At 39.6% G+C, this 20,389-nt stretch overlaps 1 protein-coding gene across 1 annotated transcript in view; it reads left to right on the forward strand.

Annotated features, from left to right (window-relative positions):
- Positions 1 to 17,085, forward strand: part of EMCN (endomucin) — a 96,491-nt gene extending 79,406 nt beyond the window's left edge. Inside the window, exons 10-12 of the mRNA XM_022582429.2 lie at positions 1,481 to 1,542; positions 7,099 to 7,172; positions 13,329 to 17,085. Coding sequence (XP_022438137.2) covers positions 1,481 to 1,542; positions 7,099 to 7,133 — 97 coding nt within the window. The 3' untranslated portion in view covers positions 7,134 to 7,172; positions 13,329 to 17,085. The remainder of the gene's footprint in view (positions 1 to 1,480; positions 1,543 to 7,098; positions 7,173 to 13,328) is intronic.
- Positions 17,086 to 20,389: the final 3,304 nt, after the last annotated feature.

The following is a 20,389-nucleotide window of genomic DNA, read 5'->3' on the forward strand; positions in this document are numbered from 1 at the left end:
AATGCTGCATCATTGTTTTCTTCTAGAAGCTCTGACCCTGTCATTTATATAGAGGAAAGTATTGATCCTCTACTCATACTTCTTCGGGTTTTTCAAGCATTTTGCAGAAGGCATAGTATATGGGGTTTGGCTACCTATTTGTCAGAGAGCTCTCAAGTATGAGAAATTCAACTGAGAAATTCCAACAACTGGCTCTTAAGCTTGGGTAAAGTGGTAAAATCAGAAATCAAAAGTTGCCAAAAAAATCATAGAAAAACATAGCTAGAGTTTTAAAATAGTTTTCCCATTGAAATTTTCAATATGCTTCTCACAATTAGGGAAAAATCATGCCTGCACCTTGAGACAGCTCTGAGTGGCTTTACTTTAACAACAGATGGTTATTTTGCTTCAACTTTACTAAAACAAACAAAGCAGTTGTTAGCAATCCTACCAACTGTTACAATCAAGGTGCTGCAAAGAGACAAACTTTTTTAATGTCAAAACCAAATTCTGTGGTTAAGTTTTCTGTGTTGACCTTACTTTGTAGCCTGCCTTTTTGTGGGTGTTTTTGTATATTCATTGGGATGTGAACTTTAAGAATAATGTCCCAGGCTTCCCTGGTGGCCCAGCGGTTGAGAGTCCACCTGCCGATGGGGACACGGGTTCGTGCCCTGGTCCGGGAAGATCCCACATGCCGCGGAGTGGCTGGGCCCATGAGCCACGGCCGCTGAGCCTGCGCGTCCGGAGCCTGTGCTCCGCAACGGGAGAGGCCACAACAGTGAGAGGCCCGCGTACTGAAAAAAAAAAAAAAAAAAAAAAAAAAAAGAATAATATCCCTACACCACCTACCATTCTTAATTAAAAGTAGAGGTTCTTGAGATGTCCAAGGAGAGGAATTGGGGTTTGAAACTATTTTGAGTCTGAGAAGGGATAGGTGGGAACTCTTGTTGAAATAGTTCAGACACTATACTGCAGTATCCACGACCTCATGAAAAGGAATCACCCAGAACTCAGATCAGTCCAAAAGGTTTGGAAACATTTCTATGTCTTCCCCTCACAATTAAGAAGTGGAAGCATGTGCAACATGGACCTCATGACTGGTGGGTTTTGTTTTTTTTTTTTTTCGGCTGTGCCGCTCGGCATGAGGGATGTTAGTTCTCCCACCAGGGATCGAACCCTTGCCCCCTGCATTGGGAGCGCGTAGTCTTAACCACTGGACTGCCAGGGAAGTCCCTACGTGACCCATCTTGATGTTTAATTTAGCTGATGATCATCACCATAACAGAATAACAGAGATTTATTGGCTTGATTCCAGAAATGAAAGTGCTATAAAAGTATATGTGTCTGTACATGAAGAAACACAAGTTTTGCCATAGAAACACTTAAAAATATATATGCACGTGTATCTTCTTCTTTCTGTTTGTATCATGTTTACTTTCCTTCACAGATATGTAATGCTAATTACTGTGGCGCTAACTTCATGTTTTCTGTTCCCAAATAGACCTCAGTCCGATAAAGAGAGTGTGAAGCTTCTCACTGTTAAGACAATTTCTCATGAGTCTGGTAAGCTCCCAGATTGTCGATTAGATGAAAAATGGTTATTTCAAAATCTAACTTGGATTTTGTTCATGTGAACATAACCAAAAAGCATAACTTCTCTAGAAAAACTCAATCTAACTCCCAAGAAATACAAAATTCTCCTATGAAGGAAAGATGAGCCCTAGAAATATCATTTTTGGTAAGATTATTAGACCATCTGGCTTTTGGAGGTTGCATGCAGATGTGTTCTAAAGAATGGGTGGTGACTAGAGGCATTTTCTATTCTGCAGTAGTGGCAGAAAAAACACTAAGTATGCCGCAGGGTTTTTTTTAAAGTATTGCTGTTGTTTTGTTTCATTTTTGGTAATGGCTGTGTACAGTCAACTGGAACTAGGATTCATCAGTTAAAATGTATATCATATTTTATATCACTTCAAATACTTTAATTGAGCTTCTCAGTAAGGACAAAACACAATTTCCTACTGATAAGATTTACATTTCTTTTTTCTAGTTTCTTAGGTTTTGATTTTGTTTGGTTTGCAATCTAAAAAGATTTTCAAAATACAGATATGATTTGTATGAATTATATTTGTATCGAAAGCAATGAAAAATGAGATGCTAGTTTTTAAAAATTAAAAAAACACAGATTACGTTTTTGTTTTGAGTAAACAAAATATTTAAAACATCAATATGACAAAAAAATAAAAAGTAAATAAATAAAAAGTAATTATGAGTTTTATGAAACAATCTATGTGGCTCTAATTTAAATATCAAGTTACATCAAGACATTTACTATATTCAGTCCCCCCAATTTTACCTATACAAAATACTCCCACAATACATATGTTATGTGAAGTGAGAGCTATCAGATGATATACATTATAAATATGTTGCAAAAACCGATTTTGTAAAACAAAAGGCTATAAATATAGTCCCAATTGAAGAGCAAGATATCAAAGGCTGAATAAGGTCCCCATTTCAGGTAGGAGATTCTAACTAGAACAAACTACAACAGATAAACAAAAGAGGTTGAAAAGCAAGGGCACCCAAAATCTGCAGCGACATGGCCAGATCCCTCATGGGAGCCATTTTCTTTTAAGAGAGACTTTCATTCTTGTATCTCTTACACATTTCTTTATTCCCACACTGTTCTATTGAAGGTAACCATATGAATGAATGAAAGAGTAAAATTCCTCCACAGGATAATTGGAAACCACTCACCAGTTTCTCCTGGCTGTTTACCAGCCTTGACTAAGTAGCTGAGCCTATTCTACTTGGTCAAGGAAAACCTCCAGGCAAGGAGACTAAACGTGAACCAGTCCTGAGTAAGGTTATGAAGGACCCGGAGTGCGACTACACCATTTATCAAGAAAAGTTCTCAGAATCTGCCTGTGACTTGTGAGCAGCATGACAAGCTGTAATTTCATGCACACTCCTTTATCCCCTCGGGATTTAAACCGAACACTCGGCAGCTTCTAGGGGTCTCCAAGCTGTGGACCAGAAGCCTCCGTATAGGAGCCCTTGGCTCTCCTGGTAAGGAGGGGCCTGAGATCAGGATCACCTGCTCTGCTACCTGTTTCTACCAGGGAAATGACAATTGACACCAGAATCGCGGCTTTCAGGAGGGGAAATCCACAGAGAAACCTTGTGTTTCTTGGTTGCAAATTTGCTTTCTGATTCTTCTTCAAGGCCCAAGGATAATTCTGTGTAAGCTACTATCTCCCACCCTCATACTAACTGCAATAATAAGTGGGTAGATCACGGTGGGATAGTTAAGAAGACCCTTAACTACCCAAAGTTCCTTTTCTTCATAAGTAGCTTTTCAGGTCATAGGTCTAAGGAGGAAATATTACTATGGAAATAATAAGATCTAGTCTCTGGTACTTTTATTTCTGCCAACCTCAAGTTAGGAAGCACACTTCTTTTAATAAAATAATCTCTCAAAAGTCAACCTAGCTGATTATAGAAAATATTTGGTAATAGGGGAAAACTAAAATGGGTGACTCTGAGTTGATTTCAATAGCCTAGAACTGATAATCTAAAACAATGCCCTCCAAATTCTCTTTGTACTACCACAGTTTTTATTAAAGTCTGTCCACCATTAACAGGATTTGATGGTTCCTGAAACACCTGCAAACAAATCTCTTTCTACCTTCTTTCAAAACTTATTCAAATATGCTTTCGTTATAAAATTATGCTCACCACACTCAATAGAAATTACATTATTATAATTATTTTCACTTAAATATCTCTTCCCTAATAGTGACATCATTCTAAAATATAACTAGAATAGTCTGAAATGATTAGGTTTTATATAAGTTCACAGGTTTAGCCTAAATTTCCACTATCTCCTATATAAAAATTTTTAAATAGTTAAAAAATACAGAAAAAGAATTTGATAGAATATGTGACTCTTCACCACTCGGAACTGATGATTGTTACATATTTCATATTATGTGCTACATGGCCTAAGGGACATAGCATTAATTAATGCACCAGTGTGGGTAACAACATGAAATTTGAGATTCAATGGTCTTAAGAATTCATTGGATTGGTCAGTATGTCAATTTATAAACTCTGGTCTTATATCTCAAAATCAATTTTGCCATTTTAGAGGTCAATATATCATGTTTCCAAGGAAACAGAGCTCTGCAGCAACTCACCTTCAGGGGAATGCCAGTGGATGCTAAATTTTCTGGGTTTCTACAAGCCTCTATGTGTAATGGCTATTGTTCTGAGTATTTTCTCTGGATAAGACAGTTCCTTGCCTCAAGTCCTCCTCCTCTAATTGGCCATGGTGTTCATCCATCCACACTTCTTGCTTCTTCTAAATACGTTCTTTCTCAAGCAGGGTTCTTCCGTTGAAAATGTGGCCCATAACATTTAAAATTTGATTATTTCAATTGGGAGCTTTCTTTAATGTAAAAGAGAAAGCCTACTAGGGCATACACAAGAACGTGCTTTTGGAAAAAAATGAGCACCAAACATAGCAGATCACGGAGTCCTTTATGGGAACATATAAGATGCCACTCAGGTTTAGTAAGAAGTCTTCCAAGTTAAACATCCTCATGATTTACTACAAAATATACATGTGACATGATGCATTTTAAAGATGATTCCCACTTACACCACTCCTCAGAAAGTTAATGTACATTATCTCATTTTTAACATGTAAGGCTATACAAATATGAAGAAAATTGCCTAAATTAAGGAAAACATGATTCCACAAAAGAAAGAAAATACTGTATCACTGAATTTAATTTCAAAGCATCACTTGGTTTTGAACTATTTGGAGGAAGAAAAAGCAGATCTGAATCCATTTATAATTTTCCTTTGCTTAGAAAACTCTGATAAGTTTTAATTACTTAAGATTAAGTTCCAACACTTTAGCACGTCTACAAGGCCTTTCATGATGTGCCAGATTTCACTTGCTCAAATTTTGAACCACTTAATAACATGTACTTCCCAGATGTCACTCATCTCCTATCCTCTGTGTTCCTCACTGAGCTCAAGCTCTTTTGAAGGAGGAGACAGCACCTCGGTCTCCTTTGTCACTCCCACCTCCCCTCCTACGCATTGTGGTAATTACATATTATTCATATATTATTAGTATACTAACACTAATTAGTATGTTATGGTAATTACTCATTAAATGTACAGTTACTTTTCTGTTTATTTATGTTTTACAAACGTTCATTAACAACTGGAAATGAACAACTGTAAAGATGAGGGAAAGATTCATAGATGTATAAAACCATACAGAGATTCGGCATCTGTCTTCACAGCCCTTCAATAGTTGTTGCGTCAATCTCTGCATTTACACCAAGACTTCCTTGACTGTCCCAGCTGTACGTGGTCCTTCTCTCCTCTAACTGTTGATTGGCAAGCATGCACTACTGCCTTGAATATCTCTTCGTGGCTTAAACTGCCATTTTAATATTTGACCACGTTATGCATAATGGAGAATGGGGGAAAATGGAGAATAGAAAAGAATTAAAAATTACTTATGAGAGAAAACCTTGATATGATCAGTATTGGCATTTGGTGTATTTCTTTCCAGTTGTTTTTTTCTAGGTGTATATGTACTTTGTTTGCTTTTACCGTATATATCATTATTGTAACTGTTATTTGAATCATATGGTTATTGAATCTTTCCACACTTTCTATTCCCAGTTAGACAGACTTTGGGAGGTATTAAGAATTGAAGTTTTTCATATGATTTGTTTTACATGACTCTGGCAGACAGTAGGGGTTCAATAAATGTTTCTTTTGTTTACTTCTTATTCCTGTACTTTATAGCCATGGATTCCAGGACATGCCGTGCTTTTTGTTAAATAAACAGTAGTGAGCAAAAGGTTGTAGTGGGGCAGGGGCTGTGAGGGCTGTTGCTCTGAGCCTGACATTTTTTGAAGGAGAAGACTTGAGGAACTCTTGAAGAGGAGCCCCAGGTTTGTTCTTCTTAGGTCTCTGGTACTATTTACTATCGCCATGACAGTGCAGGTAACGGGTGACATCAATGGAGTCCCCAGAAGACTGGTTTCCTAGCTGGCAGATAAAAGCCGGAGCAAAACAATGACATTTGTTCTCAAAGGTGGACACTTGGACCCATACTGCTTTTATATAATGTGACTGCTGTTGTTACTTGAATCTACATGAAAGACACAGGTAATGTGAAATGCTTTGAACACAAATCCAAGAGCAAGTAAAAATGCTTGGGGGCTTCCCTGCTGGCGCAGTGGTTAAGAATCCACCTGCCAATGCAGGGGACACGGGTTCGAGCCCTGGGCCGGGAAGATCCCACATGCCACGGAGCAACTAAGCCCATGTGCCACAACTCCTGAGCCCGCGTGCCTAGAGCTCGTGCTCTGCAACAAGAGAAGCCACCGCAATGAGAAGCCTGAGTGAGCACCTCAATGAAGAGCAGCCCCTGCTCGCCGCAACTAAAGAAAGCCCCCGTGCAGCAACGACGACCCAATGCAGCCAAAATTAAATAAATAAATAAATTTTTTTAAAAAGTGCTTGGGGCCTCTCAGCTCCCCATCATCCTAAGTTAATATTTATCTTTATATTGATGATGGAATAACATGGTTATTTTGAGCAATGTTCCCTGTGCTGCTTTGTACGTCACCACAGTATTCATGTTGGCCTATAAATTCATTGTCACAAAACTCTCACTGAATTATCTAAACAAAGGACCCTAGAACGTTTTCCTGATAAAATGGCATTTTAAATATATGATGTAGTTTTGCTCAGGCAGAGCCAGCTTATGGAACAAGCAAAATTCAATAACTTATTCCCTAGGGCGCCTCTCTTGCTATCACCTCCCAACTCACACCCCCTATCTGCAGGGAGTGAGTTAGCATTGCTCCTCTAGGGTAAAAATAAACAATGGCCGAATAAAGCTCATAAATCTTGGTGAACAATTTCCAGGCAATACCAAGAGGTAAGTTGTGGCTCTAATGACGTTCTTGAAGGGAAATTGGACTTTCCTTGAAAAACAGAAAACAAGCCAAGAAACTTTTATTTTCATCGTTATTCACTCTCTGAGCTTATAGATCAAAGCATATCTTCTGCTTTTAGGTGAGCACTCTGCACAAGGAAAAACCAAGAACTGACAGCTTGATGAATCCTCTCCACACCTGGGCAATAAATATGTAAGTTCCCTAATTCCACTCACTGAGATACTCATTAATATCTGCTTTGTTAGCCTGAGGCAGCTCAGATTATTTTTAAAGACTTTTATAACCTGAAAAGTTAATAGCTTGTGTCAGTTAAACCATCATTTTCTATTTGTCTAAAAACAAACTCTAAGAACACTTGCCAGAGAAATAAATGTCTTGGGGGCTGTAGAAGATTCTTCCAGTTGCCCTGCCTACCTCAGGAATGATACACTTCCTCCTTTCTGCCTGTTGGTAATGCTTCCTCATAGATGCAGTTTGCCTCTGCCTGGGTCAGCATATATATACTTAACAGTGGCAGTTAGACAGCGTTCTATTGCTAAGGAAGATTTGCAGGACCCAAAATGACAGTAAAAAAAATATATAGTATATGACATAGGAGCTGCATTAAGGTAAGAATGCGCATCACAGCCAAAGGCTGGCTCAGGGAGAGGGGTCCAGAGATTCCAGGTGGGAGGTCCAATTGTCCTCTCTCAGTAAGAACCGTACCCAGATGTACTTTCTCTCTGGAGCCAGGAACCATGGATGTGTGCACAAAGTACCTCAAACAAGGTGATCCAAAATGCACTCTCAGCTGGGGTTTCTTATACAGTAAGTCCCCTACATATGAACCTTCAAGTTGCGAACTTTCAAAGATGCGAACATGCGTTCCATCAACGTCAGGCATGAGTGAAACTGCACTCTGTCTCCTATTGCTGACGATCCTTCAGCTCTACCATCTCCCACCTCCTCTCCCTCCTCCAGTCAGTAACTCCTCTTGCCTGTTCACTCGATGCCAGCCCCTGTAGGCCAGCTGTGGTACTGGACTACTGTACTTTTCAAGGTACTGTAAGAGTAAAAATGTTTCCTTCATTTTTTGTTTTTTTTAATGTATTATTTGTGTGAAAAGTATTATAAACCTATGACAGTACAGTACTATACAGCTGATTGTGTTAGTTGGGTACCTAGGCTAACTTTGTTGGACTTACGAACAAACTGGACTTACGAACACACTCTTGGAACAGAACTCATTAGTATATAGGGAACTTACAGTACCCAGATGGTCATGTAGGCACATTCTTGCTGTATAACTAGATGAGCGACAGAGCCCTCCAGGTGTCTCAATGAGACCAGATGCAAGGTGATCAATCTCATTACATTAATTGTTAATCAATGAATAATTGAAGCCTCTCAAAACTATGATTACAAGCAACTGCTATTCTGTGTGTTCCATTCTTTGACCAGGAGTCAGTGCAATGCAGGTACATGTCTTATTTCAGTAAAACAACTCAGCCCGATTTCAGGCCTGCTGGAATTAACCTTTCCAGCTTAGCATGGGACCGTCTCTTGCTTTTCTAGAATTGGGTAAGAAAAGTTTCTTTTGACTTATTTTTCACAAGCAGCATTGATTAAGTGCCCTCACAATTAGGGTTTGATAATTTTTAGAACCTGCAGAGAAATTTACCCTTTAGCAACTAATAGTAAAAAAGCAAAAGAACAGATAAATAGGTGTATGCCCAGAATTGGCCTACACACGATGGTAGTCACTCTGGGTAGCGTCCGGGGGGAATATCATTGTTATGCCCACTACCTGTGTCTACTTCCCAGCACAAAGACAGTGCTGTTATGGATACTCAGCCAGTGTTTATTGAATAAATGATGCCAGCCATGCTTCTCCGGCCAGGAGCAGGAGACGTAAACAAAGGAGTGTCATCCAGACATGCATCAGTGTCAGAATTTCATCCTTGTCTAGCCAGCAAGGGGTGGGTTAGGATGAGAGGAATCTGGGCCTTTGCCTATCCTTTTGCAATGCACTCTTTCAGATGCAAGATTCAAGAACCTGAGAAGTGTGAGAAATTTGTGGAGACGTGGTCCAGCCCTCTCTAGTATATGGCAAGCTTCCTTCCGTACAAGCTATGGTTTCTTTGCAATCCTGTGGCTAGTAAAAGGATGCTTTCCAGATTGTTAAAATGCTCAAATCTTAGTGACTAATTGTCCAGTTTGGAGGAAGAAGAAGTCTTCTGTTCAGTTGGAAAGAGAAAGAAAGAAAAGTCTCTATGCGGGAGACAGTCTCTATACAGAAGAAAAGGAAGAGTACTGACCCAAACAAGCTCAGCAAAATGAATTATTATCCAACTCCCATTCCTTTCAATTTTTGTACTTGAAAAAATATTCCTAGCCTCTAATCTCATGTCTTTTGATTTGCAGAGGTAAATAGCTTCTGTTGCCTTTCTGAGTAATTGTGGAATTACATAACAATGTTCTGAAGAGTAAAGATGAAAGTAATGGGAAGAAACATATTTGAAATTGGTCAGTTCTATTGTCTATTTGTCTTACTCTTTTTCAATATATTTCTATTAGCAACCATTGTACTTTAAATGTAGTAACCGCTGAGTACTTGCTTTCTCCTAGAAATCAGATATCACCTAGAAATAAGATATCAACTCAGAAATTCAGGATAAATAGGAATGCATTTATCAGAACTAGAAGTTGAGAAAGGAAGTTGAGAAGTCTTTGGATTAGTATGCAACCGCAAACACTGATACGGAAACATTCACTCATGTTAAAATTTTTCACCTCAGGATACATTTCTAGATGTATTTAATGCTGCTGCTTCGTATAATGATCATCTATTTTGTGCTGAATGTTATATTTAATGGAATTCCAAAATACCTTTAATCTATGACCCTTGCCCTCTCTGCAAAGCTTTGTCTAGTGAGAACATGAAATCGCACATAAGAAATAAGAAAATAGAGAAAACAATTAAAAAGCTATATGGGCATGATTGATACAATTGATCAATTCAGTTCTAAAATCTCTTAAGACTTTTATGTCAACAAGAGGAAGGTTGATAGGAGTTTCAAAAACTATTATCTTTCACTGCAGATTTATTGCTATATTTAGGGACCATAATTTATTTAGAATAAGCAAATGATTATTTTAGTTTAAACTTTCCCTGTATAATTCATTTTCCTCCCAGCTATTAGCTGATCCCTCCCTCAAAATGGCTATTAGTACAAAAGTAACTTGTGGTAAGTTTTGAAGGCCGCTGGAATCAAAGATTAGAGATACATTAGCTGTATGTACTTCTATACATATTTGTGCTCACTTGTAATGCAAATATGCTCTGTGATCTTCTTCTGAGATTAATTCTTTTATGACAAGAGATTAATTATTTTATGACAAAGTGACAAGGAATTGATTTGCTGTTACATAGGACTTCTGCTAAGGCCAGAATTTTTATGCCAAAATGTAGAGCAGGAAAGCACATCCTTTTCTTACTGATGCCAACAAATGGTCTGAACAAATTGGTTAATAACGAGTGTGAAGGGACATTAGCTAATAATATCTATATGGGGAAAATATATTAAAAAACTAAATGTAAAAAAAAGTAGAAGAAAAATTTGTTAGGTTGTGTTATGTGTCTGATTAAGAATTTTCAGACCAGGAAACAATATAACACAATGGAAATAATAGGAATTCTACTACATCATGACTTAAAATTTCCAAACATAAAAATTATCATAAAGAAAACTATAAATTATAAATCGGGAATATGTTTGTCATAAATATGAGACCAATTCATTAGTATTTTAAATATACAAAGACAGTTATACACATCAGAAATTTTTTAAATGAGCAAAGGCCAGGAACAGGCAATTCACAGAGGAGGAAATAAAAATGGTAATATAAAATTATAGAAGAGTTCCTGTACTATTACTAATCAAAAATGGAATTAAGACCAAAAAAATTATAACCTTCAATTACTTGAGTTTTTCTTCTTCTAATTTTTAAAAATCATACTGGTGAAGCAAATAGTATATGCTACATTTGACAGTATAAATTGGATTAACTGGATTAATCTTTCCAAAGAGCAGTTTGGTAATATTCACTAAGAGACTTAAAATATTCACATTTGTCACCTAGTAACTTCACTTTTAGGAAATTTTCAAAAGGAAATTATTTGAAATGTGATTAAAGATTAATATACAAAGAATGGTAGCAAACATTTAGAAACAGCATGGCCAGTGGTATGGAAATTTCAGATAAATTAGGTATGATCCAATCAATGACATTATACAACTAGTAAAAGTGACTATCAAGACAATTTTTAAATTGCATGTAGACATGTCCAAGATATATCTTAAATGAGGGGAAAAACCATTTTAGAACTGAAAAGAAAGTCTTTTGATTGTTCTGAGAGCAATCCTGTGCTTTAGAAGAGTGGAGACCTACTGCCACCTGGCCGCTCCCTCTCCAGTAGGTCTCCTGTCCGTTCTGTTCCAAGCCACCTGCCAGTTTAAGAAGTGAGGGGAGTTTCAGATCAACGAAGAACCAAGGGGCAGCAAGACCAATAACTTGTATGAAAGTCTCATCCCACAGATCCTCAACAAAGTGGAATGTTACCCATTTCTATTTTTCTTGCAGATACAATTCACTGTACTTCTGTACTTTTCTAAATGATACCCTTGATAATCTAAAAGCATCTTTGTGAACTTCCAGAAAAGCTTAAGATGTTCTTCAATTATTTTTCTTACATTTTAAAATGAAGAATGAGGGCTAAAAGGAAAACATCACAAGTAAAGCAAGATTTATTTTCTGATCCTAGTCTATGGCCTTCAACAAATTTCTTTATAATGCTTTGCAGTAGGTTCCACATCTATAAAACCAGGATAGAATGACCTTTTCTCCTAGAACCATTGTGCTTCTTTGCTTATAAAGTGTTGTCAATATGATTAAAGAATCTATCATGGGGGCTTCCCTGGTGGCGCAGTGGTTGAGAGCCAGCCTGCCGATGCAGGGGACACGGGTTCGTGCCCCGGTCCGGGAGGATCCCATATGCCGCGGAGCGGCTGGGCCCGTGAGCCATGGCCGCTGAGCCTGCGCGTCCGGAGGCTGTGCTCCACAACGGGAGAGGCCACAACAGTGAGAGGCCCGCGTACCGCAAAAAAAAAAAAAAAAAAAAGAAAGAAAGAAAAAAGAAATGCCCTGCTTTACAGTCCTTTCCACAGACTAAGGCTTGACCTGGATCCTGTGTCCACTCTCTGTTCTTCCAACTGTCCCGCAAGACACAGTAACCAGTGTCCGGCTCCCGCACTGCAAGGCAGCAACACAACCATCCCTAGCAAAGGTCCTGCCTCACCGACCATGCCATGAGGGAGCAAGATGCAGGTCTCCACGCTGGTCCACTGCCCACCCTCACTCCCACCATATCATCCTCCTCCCAGACTCCAGCAAACCACCAGCACTGCCATCAGCAGCACGACAGCACCTACCCCGCCATGCCGGGCATGTGCCCCTTTCCCAGTTAAAGCACAGAAGCTTCCATCTCCTGCTGTTTTGGGGCGCCAATACAGAAAGTTCTTTCTGTACCGCAAACAAGAAAACCCAAAGTAATAAACCAAAGCCCTGACTCTCCTTTCTGTGAAGGAGAAGTGCAGAGTTGCCTGTTCACTCTTCTCCCTGATAAGTACACGGAAGCAGAGCATGAAAGTTGCCAATCAATTTCTTAATTACTCACATTGTTACCCCAAGCAACAGACCTTGAACGATGTCGGGTTAGTGATAGGGTGCGGTGAAGTGCTTTAATCAGAAGAGGAATACGATGAGATTTGTGCTTGAGACACATCACTGAGTGTTCAGTGTGGAAGATTAATTCAACAGGAGTAAGACTGGAAGCGGAGAGGTCAGAGGGCTATTTCAGTATTCCCCGGGAAAAGAACAAGGGCTTCACCAGGTCTGCAGATACAGTAGGGATACAGAGGAAGAGGCAGAATAGAATAAAGAACTGTCTGGAAGGTGACATTCTCCAGAGGTAGGGATTGTGTGAATGTAGGCATTGGGGAAGGAGAACTATTAGGGGTATAGATTATGCCCACACATCTAGCATGAGTGCCTGGATGGATCATGAAGGTAAGAGCAAAGATTGGAATTACGGAGCGAGAGGGAATAGGTTTGGGAGGCAGTCTAGTGGGTTTCCTTTCAGACTTGTTGAGGTTGAAGTGCTTATGAGACATTCCAGTGACTCTACTGGGTGGAAAAATTCAGCTGGTCGCTAACATTTCTTACCAAGAGATGGTGTCCCCAGCATCTCTACGTTCTTCACTTTCTTGGAATCTGACCTTTTTTGTTTCCCCCTTTCCCACCCCACAGGCTTACTCTTCAGCTTCTGTGCTCCACGGTTAGAAAGGGAGAAAGCCCTGTGGATTCAATCCTGACCTCCAATCCTGCTCGCCAGTGTGCACCTGTCCCAATAAAGTGATGTCCAGATGACACGCAATAATCTAAGAGAATTGGAAACCGTCCTGGGCCTCTCCTGTCCTTTAAGATGTGAAAAAACACATTACCACATTTTGTAGGAACATTCCTAGGGGAGGGAGTTTTAGGAGGGGCATCTGTGAGCAGGTAACCTGACAGCCCAGGCAGGTGCCTTCACTGATGAAATGACTGTCCCTTGAGTTTAAAGTTTTCACAACTAACATTTCTTATCCACGGAGACTTTCCTACTTTCTCAGTGTTCTTTTATTACCTAACGTTTGTATTTATTGTTTTCTACTATGTTAATGCAGGGAAACTTTGCAAGTGTATTATTAAATATTGGGTCAAAATCCTGCCATGCCACTTTGTACATAAAGATATTTTATTCATACTTACATGTGTTACTTTTCATGAATAATAGCTGTGCTCAACACACTAAAATATGATAATATGACTGTGAAAATGGCAATGATATTGTCTTCCCATAATTATGAGTATTTTTGGATTACTAGACTATGAGAGCTCACTAATGAAAGGCATCTAATAAGTGAGAAAGGGACAAAGGATTCACGTATCAGACCCTGTTCAAGGGAAGTCAATTTACCATTTCTTTGGTCTTTCTCTTTGTAATTCACACTATGTGACAAGGATGTAAGGGCATTTATGACACTGTACTGCATTCATTATGAAGATAACAGGACTGTGATTTTTCATAATCGATTTGATTGACACTATCTCTGTGCATTTTTATTTTCTTTTAGAAATGTATTGATTTGTTCTAGCAATCATTCTTAAATCTCCAGTTTGTAGAAACCAACATTTCATAAATACATAATTGTGATATTATTTTTCAGTGTATCACTTTCCTAAAAATACCATATGATTATAGCTGCCGCTCCATCAGGGTCAAATTCTTCTGTTGAAGGCTGAATGATAAACCTTGACCACTCCTTGGACACAAGGGATCAAGACATCATGATGGCTGAAGTTCTGTGGAAAGTTTTGGAACGAAAACGCTGCCTGGGGCAGCTCTTTAACTTTTATGATTGCCTAAGCTGATTTCAGTACTAAATTATCCTAGTGATACGAGGACAATGTAGTAGAGACAGAGGGTACATTTAAAACTACCTTTTACAATTTATTTTGTTGCAGTGTATTTTAAAATGTTCAGCGTTGAGGATTATGTGAATAATCACTTTGGTTTTTGCTCCCTGATGTCTGCACGACTTCTAATCAAGGACACCAAACAAGCATACTTATATTTTTTTTACTGGTGCCTCTTTATGTTTCTTTGAGAAGAAAAATGGGGAATAAAAAAGAAAAAGAACAACAATAGGGTATAGAAAAAGGCTAGGATCTCCAGTACCTACACTTTCCCTTGAGAGATGCTTTGCCCATGCTTAACTCTAACCTAGAAGTCTTTAAATGGGTGCAGCAGTGGCTAGAGCATGCCAACCATGGAGCATTTGTCTTCGAAAGAAAAATATTCCAACACCCCCAGAATGCTTTACAGAGCAAAAGCATTGTTACACAGAATGTAGTAAAGATACAAACTCTTCTGCAATTTAAATTACTACAAGTGATATGCTATTTTGACTTCTAGAAAAACCATTTTCTTGACCTTTAATAAATATTGTTCGAAGGGAGTTTATAAGGATCAGGAAGAAGGAAAGCTTTTTAAACATAATGAAAGAATGAAATTCACTCTAGTTCAAGAATTATACATAAGGAATATGCTTTATACTTACAACTATAGCATTAAATCTTTAAAAAGTCAAAGTGATAAGAGGATTGAGATATTTGCAGAGATATTCATGGCATTTTGTAAAGTCAATCTCAAAGGTAATGTCTGCATTTTTATAAGTCAACTTGAATGTCTGTTGAAATAAGGCACTTGGTTTTCAAGCCAAAATTATCATTAATCAGATTTTTTTAAATTATCTGATTTAGATGATTTACTTTTTTTTTGCAGCCCCCCCCACCCCACCCCCGCCCCTACTATTTTTATGCCTGATTTCTTATAAGTTTTTTATTCTGATATACAGTTCAAATGTCACTGCAGCCAAGGAAAAAATGTATTTAGATCAAAGGCAAACCTTTCTGTGTGTTTGTTCTGCATGACAATATGAATATAATTTAAGTCTATCAATAGTCAAAACATAAACAAGAGCTAATTAACTGTTGTCATCTAAGAATAAGCGGATGTTGTTGTCTGACACACTGGCTGTGATGAGTCAGCAGAGAAAGACTTCTAAATTCCCCTTGCTGAGCTGAAATATTCCCTTTACATATCTGACAAATCTGTATCTTATTTCTTGTCTACCTGCCAAACTTAAGTTCTTGAGGATCAACTTAGGACACCGACAAACCTTCAACAATGAGCAGGCTAGCTCTTCCGCCTGATTTTTCTCCATCGAGAATTTATGGGGTTCTAAAAAGTCCTTTAAAAGCTGTTTTTTGAGTGGTAGTCTCAAGACTGTGAATTTGTTAATGATTGCCTAATATTGAAGATATCCGTCATTGTGATTAATTAACTAATAAGTACCTTGAACTGAGAATATGTCATGGATTATCTACAGAACTTCTGGTCAAAATTTCCCCACAAACGCAAACAAGACTTCTCATGTTCCTTTAAATGAGTATACTTTGTCTTTTCTTCAAGGGGATTTATCCTATGGGCCTGAACACCTTTTTCTTGTTCTGGATACTTTTTAAAGGAAAAACAGTTTTGATAATTAATGAAAAAACCTCTATCTTGTTCATCAATATTACATTCCTGAACTTAAAGTCAGAATTCTACCAAAGTGATTACGGATAATATCATTGGTTAGTGACACTGTGTCTGAGGCACTGTTTCCAGGCACTGTGCTAAAACCTTCACATCTGTCATCTCAGTTAATAAGAAAACAATGATAAGATACAACTTCTAATATTACATTATATTTGTTTTATTATTTTTCTCAGCAGCAGCATATTCATTTTAGATATATGGAAACCAAGACAGAAAATTAAATAACTTACCCAAGGTGGTACAACTAGTAAGCAGTAAAAATTTGGATTCCAACCTAAACCCCAAATCCCTGCTCTTCATCACTTTATTACTTAGTCCTTCTAATCTCAGTTTACCTATATATAAAAATGGGTTAACAATTATGCTCCTGGCTATAGTTAGTGGTAAAAGGACCACTTTACCATCCCATTATAAACAAAGGTGACAAAGTCATGCATTAATCCTATGAAATCTCCAAAAAACCTACCAAAATTAATAAATTAATTTGTAATAGTTGAAGAATATAAGATCAATATACAGAATCAACTGATTTCTTTTATTTAGTAACCAAAAAATGAAAATTAAAAATATATATATACCATTTACAATTATGCCAGTATATATAAAATTCTGAGGGATAAATTTTACAAGGTATGTTCACTCCCTGTACACTTAAAAACTGTCAAACTTCTAAGAGAAATTAAAGAATACTAAATCATGCATTAAAAGACTCAGTATTATTAAGATGTCAGTTCTATTCGAATTGATCTACAGATTTATTACAGTTTCAGGCCAAATTTAATTTTCTTCTTTGTAGAAATTGTTAAGATGATTCCAATGTTTATATGGAAATAAAATGGACTTAGAATAGCTAAAACATTTTCTTAAAAGCCTAAATTTGGAGGACTCACAATACTGGATTTAAAAACTTACTTTAGGGGGGACCTTGAAGATGGCGGAAGAGTAAGACGCGGAGATCGCCTTCCTCCCCACGGATACACCAGAAGTACATCTACACGTGGAACAACTCCTACAGAACACCTACTGAAGGCTGGCAGAAGACCTCAGACCTCCCAAAAGGCAAGAAACTCCCCACGTACCTGGGTAGGGCAAAAGAAAAAAAGAAAAAACAGAGACAAAAGAATAAGGACGGCACCTGCGCCAGTGGGAGGGAGCTGTGAAGGAGGAAAAGTTTCCACACACTAGGAAGCCCCTCCGCGGGCGGAGACTGCGGGAGGCGGAGGGGGGGGCTTCGGGACCGAGGAGTAGTGCACAGCGACGGGTGCGGAGGGCAAAGCGGGGAGATTCCCGCACAGAGGATCGGTGCCGACCGGCACTCACCAGCCCGAGAGGCTTGTCTGCTCACCCGCCCGGGCGGGCGGGGCTGCGAGCTGAAGCTCGGGTTTCGGTTTTGGACGGAGCGCAGGGAGAGGACTGGGGTTGGCGGCTTGAACATAGCCTGAAGGGGTTAGTGCACCACGACTAGCCGGGAGGGAGTTCGGGGAAAAGCCTGCACCTGCCGAAGAGGCAAGAGACTTTTTCTTCCCTCTTTGTTTCCTGGTGCGCGAGGAGAGGGGTTTAAGAGCGCTGCTTAAAGGAACTCCAGAGACGGGCGCGAGCCGCGGCTAAAAGCGCGAACCCCAGAGACGGGCGCGAGCCGCGGTTAAAAGCGCGAATCCCAGAGACGGGCGCGAGCCGCGGCTAAAAGCGCGGACCCCAGAGACGGGCGGGAGACGCTAAGGCTGCTGCTGCCGCCACCAAGGGGCCTGTGTGCGAGCACAGGTCACTCTCCACACCCCTCTTCCGCGGAGCCTGTGCAGCCCGCCACTGCCAGGTTCCCGGGAACCAGGGACAACTTCCCCGGGAGAACGCACGGCGGGCCTCAGGCTGGTGCAACGTCACGCCGGCCTCTGCCGCAACGTCACGCCGCCTCTGACGCCGCAGGCCCGCCCCGCACGCAGTGCCCCTCCTTCCCCCCCCTCACCCCCGGCCTCAGTGAGCCTGAGCCCCCGAATCAGCGGCCCCTTTAACCCTTTCCTGTCTGAGCAAAAAACAGACGCCCTCCAGCGACCTACACGCAGAGGCAGGGCCAAATCCAAAGCTGAGCTCCTGTGAGCTGTGAGAACAAAGAAGAGAAAGGGAAATCTTTCCCAGCAGCCTCAGAAGCAGCGGATTAAAGCTCCACAATCAATTTGATATACCCTGCATCTGTGGAATACCTGAATAGACAAGGAATGATCCCAAATTGAAGAGGTGGAATTTAGGAGCGAGATCTATGATTTTTTTTCCCTTTTCCTCTTTTTGTGAATGTGTACGTGTATGCTTATGTGTGAGATCTTGTCTGTATACTCTTGCTTCCACCATTTGTCCTAGGGCTCTATCCGTCCATGGTTTTTAAAAAAAAATTTTTTTACTCAATAATTAATTTTAATTGTAATAACTTTATTATACTTTACCGTCGTTCCTTCTTTCTTTCTTTCTTTCTTTCCGTCCTTCCCTCCTTTAGACAACGAATCACCCCAAATTGAGGAGGTGGTCTCTGAGAGCAAGATTTATGATTTTTCCCCCTTTACCTCTTTTTGTGAAGGTGTATGTGTATGCTTCTGTGTAAGATTTTCTCTGTATAGCTTTGCTTCCAACATTTGTCCTAAGGTTCTATCCGTCCCTCTTTTTTTTTTTCTAAATATTTTTTAATTCAATAACTATATTATACTTTATTTTATTTTTACTGTATCTTCTTTCTTTCTGTCTTTTTTCCTTCTTTCCCTCCTTCCTTCCTTCCTTCCTCCCTCCCTCCTTTCTTTCCTTCTTTGCTTCTTTCTTCCTTCCTTCCTTTCCTCCTTTCCTTCTTTCTTTCCTCATACTTCTACTAATTCTCTCTACTTTTTCTCCCTTTTATTCTGAGCCGTGTGGATGAAAGGCTCTTGGTGCTCCAGCCAGGAGTCAGGGCTCTGCCTCTGAAGTAGGAGAGCCAACTTCAGGACACTGGTCAACAAGAGACCTCCCAGCTCCACATAATATTAAACGGTGGAAATCTCCCAGTGACCTCCATCTTAACACCAGCACCCAGCTTCACTCAACGACCAGCAAGCCACAGTGCTAGACAACCTATGCCAAACAACTAGCAAAACAGGAACACAACCCCACCCATTAGCAGAGAGGCTGCCTAAAATCATAATAAGGCCACAGACACCCCAAAACACACCACCAGACGTGAACCTGCCCACTAGAGAGACAAGATCCAGCCTCATCCACCACAACACAGGCACTAGTCCCCTCCACCAGGAAGCCTACACAACCCACTGAAACAACCTTAGCCACTGGAGACAGACATCAAAAACAACGGGAACTACGAACGTGCAGCCTGCAAAAAGGAGACCCCCAAACACAGTAAGATAAGCAAAATGAGAAGGCAGAAAAACACACAGCAGATGAAGGAGCAAGATAAAAATGCACCAGACCTAACAAATGAAGAGGAAATAGGCAGTCTACCTGAAAAAGAATTCAGAATAATGATAGTAAGGATGATCCGAAATCTTGGAAGTAGAATGGACAAAATGCAAGAAGCAGTTAACAAGGACCTAGAAGAAATAAAGATGAAACAAGCAATGATGAACAACGCAATAAATGAAATTAAAAGTACTCTAGATGGGATCAATAACAGAATAACTGAGGCAGAAGAACGGATAAGTGACCTGGAAGATAAAATAGTGGAAATAACTACTGCAGAGCAAAATAAAGAAAAAAGAATGAAAAGAACTGAGGACAGTCTCAGAGACCTCTGGGACAACATTAAACGCACCAACATTCGAATTATAGGGGTTCCAGAAGAAGAAGAGAAAAAGAAAGGGACTGAGAAAATATTTGAAGAGATTATAGTTGAAAACTTCCCTAATATGGGAAAGGAAATAGTTAATCAAGTCCAGGAAGCACAGAGAGTCCCATACAGGATAAATACAAGGAGAAATACGCCAAGACACATATTAATCAAACTGTCAAAAATTAAATACAAAGAAAGCATATTAAAGGCAGCAAGGGAAAAACAGCAAATAACACACAAGGGAATCCCCATAAGGTTAACAGCTGACCTCTCAGCAGAAACCCTACAAGCCAGAAGGGAGTGGCAGGACATACTGAAAGTGATGAAGGAGAAAAACCTGCAACCAAGGCTACTCTACCCAGCAAG

The sequence above is a fragment of the Delphinapterus leucas genome, chromosome 5, assembly GCF_059928025.1.
Source record: "Delphinapterus leucas isolate spDelLeu-1000000601 "Yukka" chromosome 5, BTC_Dleu_Yukka2, whole genome shotgun sequence".
NCBI classification, from domain to species: Eukaryota; Metazoa; Chordata; class Mammalia; order Artiodactyla; family Monodontidae; genus Delphinapterus; species Delphinapterus leucas.